We start from the raw sequence: 12,932 nt of genomic DNA on the forward strand, positions 1-12,932 counted from the left end.
GAAATATTCCCTGAACCCCGCTGTGCAGTTAGCACATGCGGAGGCGTTGCTCACAGCCAATGCAAAATACCCAGTGGACCGTGTGAGTATGAAAGTGTTCAGTATCCCCGCTGGAAGTCGTGTCTGCAACCAGGAAAATTTGTATTTAGGACAGTTGCCAAAACCTGTCATCATTGGATTTGTGGATAACGATGCATTTAGTGGGTCATATACCAAAAATCCCTTTAATTTCAAGCATTATGACATTAACTTTGCCTGCCTCTATATGGATAGTACTCCAGTCCCCATGAAACCTTACCAGCCAGATTTTGCAGCACGTAATTATGTCCATGAGTATATGGGGTTGGTACAGGCCACTGGCAAGCACCTAGAAGACAGACCCCTGCTCATTAATAGGGAAGAATATGGGAAAGGCTACACACTGTTTGCATTTGATCTAACGCCTGACCAAGAATGTGGGGGCCAGTATTCCCTGATTAAAACAGGGAATCTGAGGGCCAAAATACGCTTTGCCAGAGCACTTGAACTGACCATCAATATGATTGTGTATGCAGTATTTGACAACCTCATCGAGATAAACCACAGGAGGGATGTACTGTTCGACTATATGTAATATGGATAGCATACAGTTAACACGCATACTGTCTGCAAGCCCCTGTACCCAAAAGACTTTCTTTGGAGTTTTCCCTAGTGACTGGTTACCTAGAAAGAGACTGCTACAAAGACCTGTGGGTCTTGTAGTGAACACACACCCCCATAACCTCCCGGGAGAGCACTGGCTAACCATCTACCTGACAGAGGACAACCAGGGAGAGTTTTTTAATTCTTATGGACACCCCCCAAATCACCCATGGTTTCCCAAGGCTGTAATGAATTTTTTAAAGAAAAAATGCCTCTAAGACAGTCTTTCAACCCCAACAGCTCCAAGCTCCTGATTCTGTGACCTGCGGCTACCACTGTGTGTTCTTTCTACAGCAGAGGGGTAGTGGTTTAACATTTAAGCAGATTCAAGAATTGTATTCCGGGGATTTAGAAAGAAATGACCAAATGGTTGACCTATATGTTAAGAAAAAGAAATGCGTGCCCAGACATGCCCCAAATTGTTTTCAAAACACACAAGTGTGTGGATCTTGTACTGATTTTCACAGAACAATAAAGTAAGCCTTGAGGCTTTAAAAAAGAGTGTGTGTGTGTGTGTGTGTGTGTGTGTGTGTGTGTGTGTGTGTGTGTGTTTGTGTCTTCCTTACCTGCAAAGCAGCAACTACCAGCCTGTAAAATATATTTCAGAGAAAAAAAATTATTTGACACTTTTGTGTATGTGTGTGTGTGTGTGTGTGTGTGTGTGTGTGTGTATATGTATATGGGTTACAACTGGAGCCAGTGAGTTCTCACGGGTATTTTAGAAGTCCTGGGTGTAGGAGTTAAGGGTAGAGGGCTAGCTGCAGGGGTAGGATTCTTCACATGCTCCAAAAACTCCCTGCTGATATGGTTTCCTGCAACAGAGGTAGGGACATTTAACTCTGCCAAACCACTCATGAACAGATCCCAGCCTTTAGGGAAACGTTTGGAACGCAGTGCATGAACTTGGGTGAATGCTTTGATCAGGTCCACCATGTTGGAACCCTCAACAGCGGCCCCCTTATAGACAGAACAACCCCTCTCATCCCACACTGTAACTGCAGCATTCTGCCTCAACTGGTTTAACAAAATCTTTGCCGAGTTCCTAGAGCACACAGGCAAAGTGTCCAAGATCTCCTGAAAGGAGGGGTCAGAGCTATGTGGAACTTCAGCAGCAGGCATCTCGGGTTGTGGTAGAAACAGGTTTAGTTTTCCCTTTTCGGTATCACCCAGCCTCACATGTGTTAAATATTTTTGAAGTAGACCCTCATAAAGTTTAGCCTTTTCATTTTCTGTTAAGTCAGACCTCTGAAGAACACCTTGCATTTCAGTGTCTAAAGCCTAGATTGTAGCAGCTCTGATGTTTTCCTCCTTAGGTGGAGGGTTCCCTTTTAGCAGATCTAGCTGGTGTTTGGGGACCAAGTACATCTTTTCCGCATACTCCATTATTGTTTGGTTAAAAGGCTTGTTATCAAAGGAATTGCAATGCTTAACAGTGGTGCAAGAAAACCTCCAGACTACTTGACCAAAAGCTTCTTCTTTCTCAGAGATACGTGCTTGTTACTCAGCTTTTTAATTAATCCATGTTTTCTTCTTAGCACACGCACTTGGTGTGGAGACAATGGAATATTTCCTTTTAAGGTGTTCAGGGCAATCTCGGATATGGCTGATAGTAAATCACCAGAAGCTGCACATAGTATGGCCTTCCTCTGATGTGGTGAGGCCTTAATAAGAGGGCGAGGTTTCTCTTCACGCAGGTAGACATGTCTCAGTGCAGTGGGTTAACAGGAATACCTGTGAAAGCATCAGTGTGTCCCCCTTTTGTATCCCCCCCTTTGGTTTTTTCTTGATGTATACGACAGGCCAGTCAGGAGGGAAAAGACCCGTTCTGACCCTATAATCCTCAGGAGTTCTAGGGTTTAAATCCACAACTAAGTAACCATAAGGTTCCCGTGTGGCATCATGGTAGGCCTCTGTGAAATACTTGACATTCCCGGGAAAAATCTGGCGTGCCAAATTAATGATCTGTAATTTATCCCTCGGGTTTTTAAAGAGCACCATATACTTGGCATTAAGGCTTATGGTACGGGCAGATTTCCCTTTGTAGAAAACATTCTGTGTGATGAGAAAAACGCTCAGATTCCTGTGGTGAACAAACTCAGTGAAAGCGCGTTCAATTTGTTGACTGTCAGATGAAGCACTCATCAGGTCATCCAGAACAAGAAAACAGATTTTATTTGGTGGTAACAAGTCATCATCATCAATTTTCTCAGGCATACCTTCTACAAATGTTATCATAGGGTATTTACAGAGCATTTGTTTGTACAAAGGCTGCCAACAAGAGTAACACCACACAATTTTTTCAGGCATCACAGATAGCACACTGTGTGCATTGTCCAGCATTTTTTTCGGAAAAAAGTTTTGCCACAGTTGCTAGGCCCCGCAAGGATGGCAGAGAAGGGGTGTTGCCAGTGAGCGTCCATTTTTAATACCCGTATGGTATAGTCTTAAAATCCTCAATGATGATGCGCTTATCAAATACCACTCTCTGTGTCTTCCTCAAAAGCCGTGTTTCTATCTACCATCTCTTCTTATTTCTAACTATACCATTCTGCTCTACCATGATCTCGTGTGCAGGATCCTGTTCCGAAACGTAGGCAAAAACCAGATCTTTCAGACTGGCAAAATTAATCTTTTGACAGCTAGACACATTCAGAGTAATCCCCTTGACTTTTATACACGAAGCACCCCCATAAGATTTAGGACCTGTGCTACCAAACTCTGTTATGTTCTGGTCTGACGGCAGTTCGTTTGTCAGCTCCCCTAAAAAGTTTCCAAGGGGAGGATTGTACTCCCCCTCACGAGACACATAAATCACAGAATCTGTGTCATGGTACAGGCATCGTTCCTCTAGTTTCTCCATGATAGAGTACAAATGCAGACGTGAAGACGACGTAAAACACGCCAGAAAAACATTTGTGTTACCTGGTGGAACTATACGTTCTTTTGCATCTTTCCAAGACACACAACATGTATCATCATCAAGGAATTCACACATAGAGACCTCATAGCTATCTGAAAAGAGGTACTGGAAAAGCTCATCAGGTTTTTTAACTATGGAGGTCCTAGGGAGGTTTGTCCCTTGAGCAAATTTCCCCCACAGGGAATTTAAGAAAAGCTTGGCTATTTGGCGTTTAGCAGGGTTTGCTTCAATCATCTCGGGGCGTAAACACACCCCTTCTTTCTTATAATACTCATCAATGTATCTCTCTCTGACAACCCTGCTAACATACTCTGCGGGATAGCCAGAAGACTCCTGCTTCTGCCGGAGAAATGTTTTGACGTACTCTGAAAAGAGACTGTCAGACCTCCTTTCAAAATGCCAAACCTCATAGATCTGTGCCACCCTGTACCCTTTAGCCACAGCAACTTCCAATTCTACTGTGCACAATGTACCTACCAGCGCCCTTTCCTCATCATTGTGGCTACATTGCTCCAGCTGTTGTGAGTCTGCACAGAGGCACTAAGAACAAATGCAATAAGAGCCAAAGTTGAAAAATCCACAACAAACAGCAAGTGCCGCCTTTGTAAAGAAGCAGATGAAACAGTGGACAACCTAATCAGTTGTTGTAAAAAGACGCACAGACTGACTACAAACAAAGGCATGACAAGGTAGCAGCGATGATACACTGGAACATCTGCAAAAAATACAAGCTACCTGTAGCCAAAAATTGGTGGGACCATAAAATTGAAAGAGTGGAAGAAAATGAAGATGTAAAAATATTATGGGACTTCCAACTACAAACAGACAAACATCTGCCACACAATACACCAGATATAACTGTAGTCGAGAAGAAAGAAAAACAAGTCAAAATAATCAACATAACAATACCAGGGGATAGCAGAATAGAAGAAAAAGAAATAGAAAAAAATCACCAAATACAAAGATCTACAAATTGAAATTGAAAGGCTATGGCAGAAAAAGACCAAAATAATCCCAGTGGTAATTGGCACCCTGGGTGCAGTTCCAAAAGACCTTGAAGAGCACCTCAACACCATAGGGGTCACAGAAATCACCATCAGCCAGTTACAAAAAGCAGCTTTACTGGGAACAGCCTATATTCTGCGACGATATCTATAACAACAGCAACAACATTGACAATAAAATTCTGGCATCCCAGGTCCTTGGGAAGGACTCGATGTCTGGATAAAACAAACCAGTCAATAACACCTGTCTGACTGTGTAAAATAATAATAAATAATAATTCGATTTCTATACTGCCCTTCCAAAAAATGGCTCAGGGCGGTTTACACAGAGAAATAATACACAATTTATTGAATTTTAGAATGAGATATTACAGAGAGAGGGGGGGAAAGGCCCTGTTCTTACCTATATTATCATCACATCTCTGGCCTATGCCGGCTGCAATAGATAGATAGATAGTCAGTCTTACTCAGAAAATCCTTCAAACTGTGCTCATCTAGATTTTTTATTTTTTTAAAATGTAATTTACCAGGTACTGTGTTTCTAACTGCCTGAGTTGTGAGAACCTCCTCCTTTGGGATGAGATATGGGTCCAAAGCCTTTGAGAGTGAAAAAGTGGCTCTCCCAGCCTGAAGGGGTTGAACAGGCCGTTCTGCAGAACATCAAATATAAATCAGACATGTATACATCTTCATAACATTTTCAAACAATCTAAAAAGAGAGAGAGAGAATAGAATATATCCATACCATTATCTTCAGAGATCTCGAGGGCACTCAATTCTTCATCCGTAATGCTCATCATCTTTGGTGGAACCTTTCTTCTTCTTTCTTTCTTTCTTACTTTCTTTTTTTGGTGAGTGCTGTTGAATATTAAAAAAGAGGCAGGGACATGTTCAGATATATCTTGCCCTGCCCTCCCCAACCATTTCTTTCTTTGTTTTTTGGTGAGTGCTGTTGAATATACAAAAAAGATGCAGGCAGGGACATGTTCAGACATGTCCTCCTCCCCAACCAGAACCCTAAACGGCAACCAATGGCATACCATCAGATTTATCCTCTGGCTAGGGAATGTATACGACAGGCCTGTGGAAAACCAGAACCAGAGAGAATAGGACCCTTGCTTCTTAAAATGGAGGCCGACCTAAGCCCCCACATGGACTCTCTATACCCTAACATCATGATAGATATTGAGAACTTTTTCACATCCGTGATGGCTGCAGAATTTGCAGATGGAAAAATCAATAAGGGTAGATTTTTAACAATATTTCTCTTTGGCGGTTTGCTTACAAAAAGTCTTACAAAACGTCTATGTCCTGCGGTGAACCAGCAAATCATGGACAGAATGACCCTTTTTATTACAGATTACATTGTGAGGACTGGGTGGATTGAACATGTGTGCTGGGTGAGTGTATTTAATTTAAGCAATTACATGATTGTGAGTTGTGCATGCATGACCCTGTTTATTTATTTATTTATTTTGTTGCAGGAGAGCTGTTTTGCAGAGAACAGAATTCGCCCTTGGAATACTAGATTTCTACAGATCTTGAGGTATACATTAAAAATGCTATATATAATTTTGCCTGTGTAAATATGTGCTTTAAGAATAAAAATTTAAAAATAAAAAATGTAAGTGTTTTCATTTTTAAAAGACCCTGTGGTTAAGATTCCCTACAGCATAGGAGGGCTGTGAGTAGATGGCCCTTACCCATCAGAGAAAAAAATTAAGAAACTGCTAAACTAACAAACAGATTCAAACATAAGCCTCACCCACCACATGGCCCTTAAGAAATTGCTAAACTAGCAAAGAGGTTCAAATAGAAAAATAGATTTGCTTACATTGAGTGAAGCATATAAACCTTCATTTAAAGATGAAAAGAAAATGCTAAAACTAGCAAAGAATCAAATAGAAAAATAGATTTGCTTACATTGAGTGAATCATATAAACCTTCATTTAAAGAGGTAAAGAAAATGCTAAAACTAGCAAAGAATCAAATAGAAAAAACAGATTTGCATACATTGTAAAACCATATAAAACCCTCCTTTTAAACTACAAACAAGGGACCAATTTTAAATTAATACTTTCCAGATTGTTTTTTAAACTAAAAATGGGAGTGGTGGGAGTGCTATTCATACCTTGGGGATTCTTTTTCTGCTGGTGTTGTTCCTGCTGCAGTCTTCAGAATGAAAGAGAGGGATTTCCTACCTCACAGTAATTTTATCAGTTTGACTCATGGTCGCTGATTGCCTCATACATACTGATTGGCTTCTGCATGCTGATGACAGTGGGTTGCCAGTTTGGCTTATTTTAAGCCAAATTTTGGGTTATGGCCCATTCGACTCACGAGTAGACCCCTTAGATCTGGCAACTAGAAGTCAGCCAGTGCCTTATCTCTTCTTTGCTTCTGCTGCCTTATCATCTGATGAACTGACTCATCTTGCCAGTGGCTCAGGTCCCTCAACCTCACCCTCCCTCCTTGTAAAATAAGACAGAAATAAGCTACACCCAACAAAAATAAATCAGGCATTTATTTAGAGTCATCCCCGTTTTTGTTTTTATGAAATGATACATAATAAAATAGCATTTAATAGAAAAAACAGATGCAGTCTGAAGCTGTGTTTCTTCATAGAGAGAGCATGTTAAGGATGTGCTGACAAAAACAACACACCACAGGAATGCAGCAGTGTTAAATACTACATTTATACTTTTGCAAGGGAATTTATACAGCTACCTCTGGAACAAGAAATTGTTCGTACTCTCTTTTTTCAAGGACACAGTTTACAAAAGAGAGCATTCTGGAATCTTTCTGGTGCGGGATAGCTTCTAACACCACCTTCGGGTCATCAGAATCCTTGACTCTGGTGATGAGATTTAGATTCTGATCCAGTGTTTCACTAGTCAGCATTAGCATTTTCAGACTATAACCAATTATAATGATTATGTGGAGCACTGCTTTCACACACATCCTTGAAGACAATATTCTAATAAATCTGGAAATATTTCTTTCAGTCCAGGTAACACATTCATGTGAGTCTTGCCCCCCTGCTTGAACCATACACCCATAGCATGAATCGTGCATGTAGTTCTTCAGACAGTATTTTAAAATTTCATATACCCCCGCTCTGACAAGCCCCTTCATAGCAGACTTTCTTTTCCTTGCTGGTATGTAATCTGAATCATTCACTTGTAGTCCTAGGAAATTCTGCATAGTAACATGACTTGGTTGATGCATTCTCACTGCAGGAGAGTTCTGTAGGAGGGGAAGGTATGCTGTTATTACCTTTTCTTTCTATCTTTCTTTTTAAAAGAGCTATTCCCACCCCACATTCTCCATACGCACCCTGATATGCATGTTCCCAGGCTCTGTATAGTTCCACATTGCTAGAGGGTGTGTGTCAAGACATCGGTCCTCACCCTCCTGGGGAAAAATAAAAGAACACAATTTTTTAAGTTGCACCCCTGAGGAACTCTCTCATACTCCCAGTCCTATAACACCAACACTCCTTATTTACCTGGGCTCCAAAAGATTCTACTGCTGCATCCTCCAAGATTCCCTGCCAGATTTCATAAACTTCTTGGGCTTCTTCTTCAGGACGCTTGGCAGGCGGAAGTTTCTCATCATCAGAACTTGTGCTAATATACCGCTTTCTCAGGCTAAACTTTACATCTGTTTCTTGTACAATAGTCTCCAAGGATCTCCCTGGGGAACCCATGATCGCACAAACAGTGAGTCTGCAAAAACAAAATGGCTCAGAGAGACACGGACTATTCCTACAGAATCAGAATGGCCAGGAGTGTTCGTAGAGGGATCACTTGGCCCCGTTTCAGCCAATGAAGTTACACAAAATGGCCGCCCTGTCATTATCACGCCTGCGCACATGGACCCTTCTGGGGTCTGAAACCTGTTCCCATTAGTCCAGGGTGGCTAGGCGTGTTCGTAGAGTGGTCACATGCCCACCTTCGGGACATGTCTGGACATATTCTGGGGGGTAGGAGTGGAAGGTGGGGACCAAACTTCCGGGGTGAGGGCATACCCCTACTTCTGACCCTTTCTGGCCACGTGGGGTCTCCTCTGACCATTTCCGCTGACGTATTTCCGCTGACGCATATCCAGTGACGTATTTCCGGTGACGTCGGCGCTTTTTGACAGCTGCACGCCCCGCCCCCCTGTGACGTCACTATGACGCCATCCTCCAGCCACGTGCATTTGTTTGTAAACAAAAGCACATGGCTTTTGACAGCAGGTATGTCTCTATACTACTCGCCTTGGGATTGTTTTTAATGAAAGGCGGTATATAAATTTAACAATAAATAAATAAATAAAATGTGTTCTTTTTCCAGAGACTCAGCTGCAGTATTTGTTCAGTTTGATAACCGGTTGTTTCTTTGGTGCCTGATTATAAAAGAAACTTAAAACAGATCAGTTGTTAATGTAGCAACTCTGTACAGTTTTAAATGTCCTGTTGCCCAGTTAGAAAACTGAAATCTGTGCATTTGTTCAATAGTTAATTATGTATTAAGCCATTTTTGAAGCAGCACTGTCTAAAATGTACTTAATTTGCAGAAAGCTGCTAAGTGTGATTTTTCTTCTGTGCTTGCTTGCCCTAAAAGGTAAAAGTAATATTAAAAAGCCATAGAAGCTATTCACACACGCAGGCAAAACCAGGCTAAGGAAGCCCAGCCCCGTTTTGCCTGCATGTGTGTACCGCCAGGTTCAAGCCTGATCCTGGTGGCACCTTGGCAGCAAACCCACCTTGGCGGCAAACCCGTGCTCTCCTAACCCCATTTCTGTGATCATCTGCCAACCGTAGCCGCTTGCAGCCATGGCTGGCAGACTGCGGGGATCCAAGCCAGCTGCAGGGAGGGGGGGATCCCCATAACACACTGCACACTCCTGTGCTGTATTATGGGAGCTCCGGGAAGCAGAGCAATGTGTCCCTGCACCCCGAGCGCCCCCACCCCACCCCAGTTACCAGCAACAGCTGATAATCATCTGAATGGGCTCTCCACCCACTGAAGAGGGAGCCCTAGATCGTCTGCGGGGAGGTAAGCTTTTTAAGGGTTCCTCCCTGTTAACCCTCTTGCCCTTTTTCACTGCTTGTGAGAAAGGACACATATAGTTTTACTACCGTCTGAAAGAAAACATTCTTTCGAGAGAATTCTAAAATTTGTCAGTTGTGTTGGTATTGGTTTCGGGTTGGTGGAAATTACTCTGACATTGAAATCTACCCCACTGCCGTCCTCTAGCTTGCATAGTGTAACTACCCAGGCAAATACATGTTTAGGTTTGGAGCATCACAATCTCCTGTGTAACAGTCGTGTTCCAAACTACCTGCTGGCATCACAACTGTACAAAAGCATGTGCTTGTGCTGCCATGATGAAGTTGCAAAGTAAACAAATGATACATTAGAAATGATTTAACCAAGTTAAATATTGGTTCCGGGCCATGTCCCTGGGTTTTGGAAGTGGGTATCCTCCCCTGCCCATGTGTGAGTCAGAAGACTGCTTCTGACTAGTTAGAAACAAACCAAGGTTGCTTGTGACTTCTGAACTGACCATTGTTATTTCTATCCGAAGTATATAAACACATATGAAACCCACTTCAAACCTTGGGTTCGTACCTCAGTTTTTTAGGGTTATTTTGTTAGAATAAACAAAGAGTCTATTCAGACGTCACAGCCAATCTTGTTCTTTGTTCATTTGAGGAATGTTTCCAATGCAGAGGAAGGGTGGGATGTGTGCTCCCCTGATGTGGAGACACTAGGTGGATCCAAGATTTATCCATGGTTCCGTGTGATGTCTGAACTGACCCAGTGAGATGAAGGATCAGCATCATAAAGTTGTTCTGTCAAGACAGCTCTGCGCATGAGACAATGAGGTAAAGCATTTAACTGCAGCTGATTTGTCATATAGTAGGGCAGACCTATTTCACTTGTATTATGTAGCATGCTGCTGTAGCTAAGCATTTTACTTCATTCCTTATTACAATTATGCAGATCTATGGCATTGGGGTGCTGGAAATGTAATGTGCAGTGCAACAGGACTTGCAGGAGTCCCCTATTGTGAAAGCATCGTTATGGATCTCTTCCTATTTTAAATATCACTTATGTGAAGAGTGAAAGAGAAAGCCATATAAAATGAGCTCCTTCAGGTTGCTGCAATACTTAAATGCCCTAACAGTTCATTTGTGCTGAAAGTTAAAGTCGTGAGTCATTCCCACCCACTATGTACAACTTCTTGACTGCCTTAAAATGAAAATGCTGAGAAATACATTGCGCAGTTTGATATGCAAGGTCAAGGCAACTGTTGTAATGGTAAACAGGGAAAGCCATCCAAATGGCAAACCAACTTCAAAAAGATTAAGCTTGGCTTAGGTACCTATTTCAAGTATCTAATTGTAAGTGAAATGTTGTACTATCAAAGGAAAGATAACTGTAGAAAATAAATTGAACTTTTACAAATTTCTCTGATGATATGGACGTTGTTGTGATCAGCTAAAGACAGAGATTAAAAAATATCAAAAGATCTGGAGAAAGTCACATTAAGACATAGACATGAGCTTACTTCTCCTTTCCTTTTTTCATGGTCTCTAATAATTTTCTGCTTATACTGTCACATACAAGACCAGGTCTCACGATCAGTGAGACCCGGTTTCTCCTGGTGAGTAGGAAGAGCGGGTTAAGCCTGCTCTCCCCGCTCACGAGCGGGCAGGGAGCCCTGGGCGGCCAGATTGGCCGTCCACATGATGGCTGGACTCCGAGACGGAGACGGTGACGGTGGGGGGAGTGGGGGCCGCGCGGCCCCCACAAGCCCCAGTATGCCCTGCGTGAGCGCGCAGGGCATACTGGGGAGACTCCCAAGCCGGGAGGCTGCTTTTAAGTCTCCCGGCCGGGGGTCTACTTGTGAGTAGGCACAGCGCGAAGGCGCGCCACGGCTACTCACAATCGCAAAAAGCAGGTTTGCAGGAGTGCTCGCTCTGCAAACCTGCTTTTTGCCAGGGGTACTTGAGCGGGTTAGCCGCTCCAGAACCACCGGGCTCAGCTGCGAACCCAGTGGTTCTGACGACCAACAAAAATCGGGCTAGCCTCTGCTAGCCCGATTTTTGTTGGTCATGAGAATAGCCCCACTGTCATTTACTCCTCCCAAAACATTTAAGCTTGTTGGTTTCCATTAATTATGAGCCATTAAGACCTATGTCCACAATGATGACTATTATCAAGTTCAACTATTTAAGCATGTTGCATGCAGGTAATTTAAACTTTTCATCTGTTTAAAACAGTTTTCAAAACTAAAGCTTGTTCAAGCATTAACTAGATGATGTGATGTGATATAATAGTTCTTTCTAATACCTAATTTAAGTGAATAGGATGGAAAATAGATGCGGGGGGTGCGCTTCTCTCCCAAAAATAAAGAGAGCAGTTCTTCATACTTGGCAGGCTCTCTAGGTATGCAGAAATTTCTAGCTGACAAATTGAAAACTTAGAAAAAGGCATTTTTAAAAAATGTTGTCTAACAGGATCTATGACTTCTTGGACTTCAGAATGAAGAAGAGGAGGAAAGTGGGATGAGGGGATTTATCCTGCTTGAGCACTCAACAGTTTACAGTATCCTGGAAGGGGGGGCAGGATTAGGTACCCTACAGGGTATTGCAAGTCATGAGTGTCAAAACCTATCCTCCTTTGCTTCACACAGGGATGTTTCAGGAGGGAGGAAAAACATAGGACATATTTTCCTTTCCCCCTCACTGTGTTACAATAAAGCACTCAGGGTTGTGACTGGCAATCAACCCAAAATACGAGCCCTTTGCTGTGTATAAGCAAGGGTGGGGTGAGGTTTCAGAAGAGGGGGAAATATATTTATTATTTGATTATTTGATTTATATACAGCCCTTGTAAAGATGGCTCAGGGCGGTTTACATTAAAATAAAAAACAATCAATTAATTAAAATTTTTTAAAGCAGATTACAATTACAATTAATACTAGATTACATTAAAACTAAATATCACTAAAAGCCAGGCTAAAAAGATGGGTCTATCACTCTCCTGAAGGCCTCCAATGAAGACAATCTTCTTATATCCATGGGAAGCACTTTCCACAACCTAGGGACAACAACAGAGAAGGTCCTATCCCAGGCTGCCACCAGATGGACCAGTGGCACCTGAAGACAGACTCCTCCTAATGATCTTAATATGTAGTGGGGATCTTGTAGAGTAAGGTGTTCCCTCAGATAACCCTGGCCTAAGCCATTCAGGGCTTTAAAGGTAATAACCAGAACTTTGTACTTTGTCCAGAAACATATCGGCAGCCAGTGCAACTGTTTGAGAACAGGC

General features: G+C 42.4%; 1 protein-coding gene across 1 annotated transcript in view; it reads right to left on the reverse strand.

Annotated features, from left to right (window-relative positions):
- PHIP (pleckstrin homology domain interacting protein) overlaps positions 1-6,783 on the reverse strand; it is a 207,055-nt gene extending 200,272 nt beyond the window's left edge. The window contains exons 1-2 of the mRNA XM_053287002.1: positions 6,737-6,783; positions 5,351-5,463 (exon numbers count right to left, since the gene is read on the reverse strand). Of these exons, the coding sequence (XP_053142977.1) occupies positions 5,351-5,353 (3 nt within the window). The 5' untranslated portion in view covers positions 5,354-5,463; positions 6,737-6,783. The remainder of the gene's footprint in view (positions 1-5,350; positions 5,464-6,736) is intronic.
- Positions 6,784-12,932: the final 6,149 nt, after the last annotated feature.

This window comes from Hemicordylus capensis, chromosome 1, assembly GCF_027244095.1.
Source record: "Hemicordylus capensis ecotype Gifberg chromosome 1, rHemCap1.1.pri, whole genome shotgun sequence".
Taxonomy (NCBI): domain Eukaryota; kingdom Metazoa; phylum Chordata; class Lepidosauria; order Squamata; family Cordylidae; genus Hemicordylus; species Hemicordylus capensis.